At 33.0% G+C, this 8,301-nt stretch overlaps 1 protein-coding gene across 1 annotated transcript; it reads right to left on the bottom strand.

The window, feature by feature from the left end:
- Window positions 1-493: 493 nt before the first annotated feature.
- On the bottom strand, window positions 494-2,425 carry LOC8274469 (ethylene-responsive transcription factor CRF4). Its single transcript, XM_002513550.4, has one exon. It carries the CDS (start codon window positions 1,877-1,879, stop codon window positions 746-748), a length of 1,134 nt encoding a protein of 377 aa, XP_002513596.3. The 5' UTR covers window positions 1,880-2,425; the 3' UTR covers window positions 494-745.
- Between the last annotated feature and the right edge of the window lie 5,876 nt (window positions 2,426-8,301).

Below are 8,301 nucleotides of genomic sequence, written 5' to 3'. Positions count from 1 at the left end.
TAATAGAAATCCTTTGGAAAGCAAAGGGGGAGATGATATATATGGTTGACTCTGTTGGCATATCTTTGGTCCACATATTCTCCTCTAACATCTATAATGGCTTAAACATAAGCTATGCTCTGTATTTACCTGTGCCACCCATGGTAACACCAATATTAACACTCTTTTAATATTTCACTTTTTGAGCCTTTCTATTTTTTAACTTTGCGGCCAGGCCACACACGAAATCAGCACTTGAAATGTGTAATTTGTTCGCGTGCTTATCTTCATATTTAAATTTTTTATAGAAAATAATAAAATAATAATAATTTTAAAACCTCGATTTCACACCCACCGAGTTACACCGACTTGACTCAATCGACCGGCCACAACCGCAAATCACGCCTGCTCGTGTGGGGCAAAAAGAATGCCACTGTGGCAGTTTAAGATTATAACTCTTTTTTTTTTTTTTAATTGTATATCATTAATGTTACAATTAATTAAGAAAAAAAACTCAGAACGAAATGATACACTCTTCCATATCTAATTATTATATTAAAAATAAAATACAAAATCTTAGTAGAACTTCACTCCACTCTCCGTTCATTTGTTTTCCGACGGAGTTGTTTTGAACAAATAAATAGTATTATAATACTAATAACAAAAAGAGACTAGCCGGGAACTTGTTGCCGCCGGTACAAAATTTGCCGTGAAATCAGCAAGCAAAACGGCAGCAACCAAACACCTAACTTCTTTCACTCTTTTCTCAAAGTGCTACTAGCGGTTCGGAGAAGAATAAATCCCCAATGTCTTGAAACAAGTCATCCTCCTCCTTATGGGACATTGAGAATGAACCGAAGTCTTGAGGTATAGTATCCAAAAATAAGTCGCTGATAAAATCTTCATTCGATATAATACTCTCTTGCAAAGCGGTGCTTGCTGTCGTAGTGATTGTGTCATCATCGAACAGCAGTGATGGTGCTGTACTTGGAAAATTGAAAATATCATCTAAAAATGGCTCTTCTTCCATCCATGGCAAGTCCAGCGGCAATAGATATTCTGCTGAATCTTCGGTTGAATTCGTTTCACCCTCGCACTCCTGTACTACTTCCTGAACCGTTAATACTGGTTTATTGTCTATTCTTGATTTGTCATCCGGTTCCTGTGATTCGGGTTTTTGTGATTCGGATTCTCCTATAGAATGAGCCTGGAAATTGAGTACAGAAGTTGGAGACGACAGATTGTGCGACTCATCACCGGATTCATAACCAGAAGTGGAAGTGACATTTGTATCTGGCTTTTCTTGTTCTTGTTCTTGTTCTTGCTCTTGTTCCCGTCCTGGTGGTGTGATAAAGTTGGTTAAAGCATCAGGTCCTCGAAGTTTGATTGCAGCATTGTCATAGACAATAGCAGCTTCCTCTGCTGTATCATACGTTCCTAGCCATAGACGAACACGTCTTGCAGGATCTCGAATCTCGGCAGCCCATTTGCCCCATGGTCGTTGTCTAACGCCTCTAAACTTTCTTCCATTACTGTGCGCCGTATTGAGTTTAAGTGGCCTTTGTGTTGTGTTTGGTAGCTCATTCGCAGCCGCTCTTTTTCTTCCACTGGAAACAAGATTAGTTTCTTTAGTGCTAGCTGCTTCGATGCTAATCTCGTTCACATATCGCTTCACTCTTTGTCGGCTAAACAACTCATCTTCTTCGTCGCTGGATGAATCGGTGGCATCCGGGTCAGTAACTGATATCCGTACAACTCTTGGTGGGATGTGTTCTAAGCGACAACTACTCCTTTCATCGGAGGATGGCTTTTTGGGTTTTAACGATGGTTTTGTGTATTTTTTAGTAATTCTTTTGTGTTCTGTGAATTTCATCGGACATAGGATACTTTGGTCCAGCATCTCTGGATTTTTTTTTCTCACCCAAGATTCTATATTCACATCAAAGGAGCAGCGAATAAAGAGAGAAAAAGAAAAGGTAAAGAGCAGTGAAGAAGAAGACTAATAATACTTGGAGATAAGGAAGAGCGAGGCTGATTCAGAAAGACAAAAACACTATTAAACTCCTGGTACTCTTCCAAGATTTCAACAGTCGTGTTGAAATAAAAGGAGAGAACTTTTAATAAAGCAACTTAATTTATAGACTCGAAAAAGAATGTTAAAGAGCCTAAAGAGGAAGCTAATAGACTTGTGACGAAACAGGAAGAAGAAGAAATAGGAATAATGGGGAATAAGAAGTGATTAGGCAAGTTTAGGAGCGATTGGAAGTGAATATCCAGCAAAACAAGGCAGAGATAGAAACAAGAAGCAGAAGAAGAAGAAGAAATTGAAAGAGAGAAGTGTACGGGGAAAAGTGTTTTAAAGAGTAAAGTACATAGAGAAAGAAGCAGAGTTTTAGTTGCAGCCGATTCCAAAACACTGAAATCGCTGTTTTATAGGATCCCAACAGCCGAAATTGGAAATCGCCCATTATTATCGTTTCCTTTCATATTTGATTTCCATTTTTTCTTTTTAAATTTTCTTTTTAATAATTAATAATACATTCAATGTAATTAGTAATTAGTTAAAAGGGCACGTCATATCAAAGCCGGGGACTAGGGACCCAAAGATTCCGGCCACGGCTGAGAAAATATACGTACACCAACCTACCTACGTCCCGCCGCATCCCGATGATTAAATGGATATTCGACACGTGTTGATGAAGGGCCCAGTAAGAATACTGGCCCAATTGGAAAACATCATAAGTTGCTTAGTCAGCATCCTCGAATAGTGTGATGCCTGTCACGTGAGGCCCAAGATACCCGGGTCCGTTTAAAATTTTAAACTTCAGAATTAGGAACACATCACTGCTGCTACTTTGACTACTTATTAGTATCTGTATTCTGTAATTACATTTTGTCCCCTTAATTACACCACTAGTTACTGGCTTAAGCCGTTGGAATGGTAGGGAACGTGAGTTTGTTTAAAACACTGCGTTTTGAGCTGGACTGCAAGTGGATGTGTAATTATATTTTACTGTTTTAAATTGAGAGTTGTTGATATATGATTGCTGGTGTATTCAGCTGTAATGTTATAAAAATTTACGTGTTTTTTGAAAAAGGGAAAAGAAATTACAGCACAGAACTAACATGGCCGGCAGCCTAGAATTGGCCGCCATTTATAATTCGGTTTTGTACGTCTCTGGGCTTTCTCTGCTCTCCATGTTTCCATAATCGAAGATATGCGTATACCACTTTCCGTTATGGCCTGTGGACAACACGCCCATCAAAATTAACATAACCTCAAACAACAAGGAAAAGTGGTTATTGATGTGAGTTTAAATCTTTTTGAAAAATAAAATTAATTAATCAAAATCAATGTCGCATAATACCAATATTATATGGTATCGGTGTTAATAAAAATAAAATTAATATTTTTTTAAGATTTATATAATTGTTAGAATAAAATATAAATTTTATATTTATATTATATATAATTATTAAAAAAATAATCTATTATTTTATTAGTAATTTTTTTATTCAACGACTATAATTAAATCATAATAAATTCAATAACTTAAATATATATGATATTGATATATCAACTTTTATAGTAAGACAGTATATGTTGGAAGATATATATTATATATACAAGAGAAAGAAACTTATTTATTTACATATAAAATATTTAGATGTTATTTATCTCCCGGTAATAAATTATAGCATTAAAAAATATCTTAAATTAGCTTTCATAATTACTTGATTCCAATTGAAAAATAATAGGAATCATATTCAGGTTGTGAAGGCTCCATGATACAATCATGTTGCTTTGTTTAATAATGTTTGTGATGGGAGAGATAATTAATAACGAAGAAGATTAATTTACTTGTAAAACTAAAATCACTATTTCATAGAATATCGAGTTTCTTTTATTTTAGGCGTCATTTAATTTTTTTCCTTTTTTAAGGAAGAGATTTAATTTCTTTTTTGCTAAAATCTAGAATTGTAATAAAATAATTAGTTTGCAAATAATTTAATAGATCCTAAAAGAATTAAATAAATTAAAAAAAATTAAAATTCAGACTTAAATAAATAATTAAGTGAAAAGAGAGACAGATATTCTTTTTAGTACTAGAGGAAAATGAATGAAAATAAAATATTATGTATTAAATATTTATAAATATTATAATATAAATATCTTTCAATTTATATTACTCTAACACCAATAACTGGATGAGATGCAGAAAAGGGTCAATTTTTAATGAAAGAAAAACGAATAACATAAAATAGGAAAAAAGGTAATTTTATTTAATTGCATCTGAAAGATCACAAATAGAATAAGAGAGGGGGAAAAATATGTTTTCTTAGGATGAGCTTTTAAAGAGAGAATTATAATTATGAAAAAGTAAAAAATCTTAATATGTATTTATATTTAAATTTTGTATTAATAATATGCATAAGAATAACAAAATACAAAATATTAATTGTATCTCATTAATGTTAATTTTATTTTTCACATTCAAATTTAGAGATAATGGATTTCATATTTTATAACAGAAATAGCTAATTTCTTTTAATAATTTAATAGACAAATAAAATAAAAACAGAATTTTTCATTCAACAATATCATTTTATTTTTTCTTAATTTTTCAATAATCGAATATCATTTTACGTTAAAACGAAATAATCCAAAAAAATATCCTAGTCAATAAAAGATATTTAAAATTTAAAATCTCAATTTTGATAATTTTTCAAAGGATTAATCTAAAAGAAAAAAGAAAATGATAAATAGGCGCGTAGGACAGTGGGAGTGGAGACGCAAATCTCATGCCTGTCAAGTAATAGTGATCCCCCGTTTCTCCTCCCCGGCGATTTATTTTTTATTTTCTTTTGATTCTCCGGTGAAAACAGACGTTGTTAATTAGTTACCAACTAGAATGAGTAAAATCATGTTTTCACTGAATACGCATCTCTCGCGATGCAGCTCACGTGTGGGGCCAGCATTTTTGTCGATAAGAGATGTGGACTACAAAGGTCAACATTTTTCATTCTTATTAAGAACATCACACTCCATAATGGACTTGGACCGTCCGTACAGTAACTTAACATGGCATTGCTTATATTTTCAAAACGTCTAATCATACAAAGCGAAAAGAAAACGTTTTATTCCAATTGTTCAGCTTAATTATACGATTTTAAATGAATATGCATTTCATACATTTGTAACGAAAACTCCAATTTTAGCACTGTAAATGCCGCAATTCATTGCTTCTTTTGCAAAAAGAAAAGGCAGGCAGGCATAGAGTGAAAAGGAAATGAAGGACAGAAGCTACATCCAAACTAAAATCATCTAATATAGCAGCAGCAGCAGCACGCAGTACTGTTTTCAGAAGGATGAAGACGATCGATGCAAGGCGAGTACAGTAAAAAATTGAGCAAGAACCATGTGCAGTGTACACAAGCCATTAAAATGTCTTTATCCTAACAATTGAATGCCACTCGTTGGAGACTGGATTACATGTTTCTTTTTTTGAAGAAAATATCTATTAACTGCGTCCTTCATTTTAACGAGGAGCCCAAAGAAATTTAAACCTCCTATGCAAGCTATTAACACATTTTCTAATTTGGCCTAAAAAAATTTATCAGATTAAATAATTGAAAATTTCTAAAATTAAATTGAATTGAATTATAAATAATTTGCTATTTTGCAAGGTAATGACTCTATAACAATAATTGGATTAGAATCAACTTGAAATCAAAGTATTTGAATCGATTGTGGACTAAACAATAGTATATAGCAATAGCTACTCGGTGTAATGAAGGAATACTAAAGACTAGATTTCATTTTATAATAATCTTGTATTTTTTTCTCCTGGTTTTGATTTGAAACCATAATTATGAATTACCATCATACAAGTCTTACAACTAAAGTGACTTCGAACAATCAATTTGTATCGAACTAAACAATTATTCAACGAAATTCAATGCCATTTATGTTTTATGGAGTTTCACTCTTTTCTTATCTTAAGAAAACCAAAATTTAGTATGATTTCATTAATTATGAAATAACCGAATTGAAGTTAAATTCGCAGTTACCCATAGTTTTGCATATATGTCCCCTCTTTTCCTTTTTTCTCAATGTAATTTTAGAAAATGTTTATATACATAGAGAAAATTCATGGTTTGAGGGACGCAATTTTAAACTAAGTATAAAGGTTTGTCCAGCATCAAGTCTTTTTTTTATTGCAAAGAGTGATAAATAAATGTGTGCGTATAATTCCATCATTTTGTCACCATCGAATTGAATAGCCTTTTAAAAAGCTCCAACGATCAAGGAAGTAACAAACATTAGATTACCAGACTAAAAAAGACAGATTTTACGATATTTTCTTGCCTAAAATCAAGAATTCACCGGTCAATGTCTGGACTCGAAGAAGAATAAACCCAAGTTGAATTGAGCAATTAATTATGGAGTGATTAAGAATAGATTAGGCTGCAGCTTGAGCAAACGTTTAAAACAAGAAACAAAGAAGCCGACTAAATTTATGTTTCCCTTTTTAATTCCATAATTGCATTATATTATAGGATTTAATTCATGGGTCCAGCTATGCCATGTGTTTACTAATGACTGGTGGTTAGTGTTTCACCATCACTGGTAGGTAACTGGAGTAGCAACGTTTGAAAGGTGGAAAAGAGCCGATTTGGATAATAAACTTTTTGGTTTATGCAAAGTCTGTTTATGTTTAGATACATATGTGTGTCTTGGGTTTGAACCGTTACAGGCTCTTTTCAAGCATTTGTAGGCAAACATGGGCAAGCATGAAGGGATCACGCGTGGCACCGCCTGCATGTATAATCTAGACACTGCACCCATATTTATATATAGCTCGAACTATGGGGAAGGTGGTCTCACATGACGATGGTGATGATAATGTTGTACTTTTACCATTTAATGTCACATGAATTTTCTGAAACGCACAAAGATTTCCAATGTTCAAGAAACACACAACTCTTTTTGGATTGTATTGCAAGTCTTACTTTGCTCAATTCTTTTTCGCTTTCATCTAAGCACAGAGAAAGTGTTTTCCCTTCTGCCCATGGAAGGGTAATATTTTGTAAGATATTGAATTTTAAATATGCAAGTACGCAACTCCATCATTGGTCCCATTCGAATCATACAGAAGAATCTAAAATAAGCATTGAGATCTAGGGCTTTACCTCCTTAAAAACGTGTATCTGGGTGTAACTTAACTCAATTAATTTGACTGCAAGATCTCAAAATTAAACTCCAATCAGAACTAATTAGTTAAAAACAAAATCTACTTCCGGGTCATATAAAGAATATTAGTGCAGTATAATTTTAATTCAATCCGGGAGCTTATCTACATGGATAATGAAAATAGAGAACAAAAATGGAAGTTTAGGAAGTTGCATCATATTTTGTCATTTAGTTATTCTTCATTGACGCAATGGTAGATAAGTGTCTTGAGGTTGTGTTTTGTAATGAATAGTGAGGACACCTACAAACAAGTGACCTGTGACTGTGAATGGTTTTAGTGAATTTATGGGTGTCTACAATATTTCTTAGAATTTTTTTATATCCAAACATTGAATGTGCAATAGATATTTTAAATTTTGTAGTTATTTTATACAGTTTCATTCCCCCAATATTAAGATGTAAGTTAACATATATACAGGTTAAGAGTACAATGAGACAAACACCAAGCTCCATTCTTATGCTGTTAATACCCAAAAAAAAGCTAAGCTAGTGGTCCTTCAGGCTTCAACAATATCAAGAAGTACTGGTCTCGTTTAAAGGCAACCCATTTCACTTCTCGGCAATCTTTAATGATGGCCTAATAGTAACATATATTGTCATAATATGTTGGAATTACGGGTGTGTTTTTGAGAGAGGGAGAAGTAGAAGAAGAAGAAAAAAAAAAAAGGTTAAAGATCCGATTTATGTTTTAAGGAGATGGATAAAAGAGAGAGAGAGATATATATGGATTATCAAAGACAAACATGAAAGTTGAGCAAGTTCTTGGACAATGGCCCCAAGCCATTGAGCCAAGTGAACCATGAACAAAAGACAGCTAAGGAAGTACACCAAATTCGACAAATCACCAATGGTCTGCTCAGTTATATTATATATTTATTTATATGTAACAAAGAGCTTAATATGTTTGTTTCGATTCTGTAACAGTGCAATATGTATTTCTTATAGTATATATTTAGGATTTTGCTAAAACAAAATAGGGATAAGTCAATGAAAGAGCACCAAGTCCAAGATCCTTCTCAGTTGGTTCTCTAGTCCTTTAGTCTCAAATCATCTCTTTAATCATCCAA

Source organism: Ricinus communis, chromosome 4 (assembly GCF_019578655.1).
Source record: "Ricinus communis isolate WT05 ecotype wild-type chromosome 4, ASM1957865v1, whole genome shotgun sequence".
Lineage (NCBI taxonomy): Eukaryota > Viridiplantae > Streptophyta > Magnoliopsida > Malpighiales > Euphorbiaceae > Ricinus > Ricinus communis.
The sequence above is the reverse complement of the archived record's forward strand: the minus strand, read 5'-3'. Positions and strand labels throughout refer to the sequence as shown.

Excerpts from the sequence above, each read along its gene's own strand:
- LOC8274469 (XM_002513550.4), bottom strand. The coding sequence starts at position 1,879 with ATGCTGGACCAAAGTATCCTATGTCCGATGAAATTCACAGAACACAAA.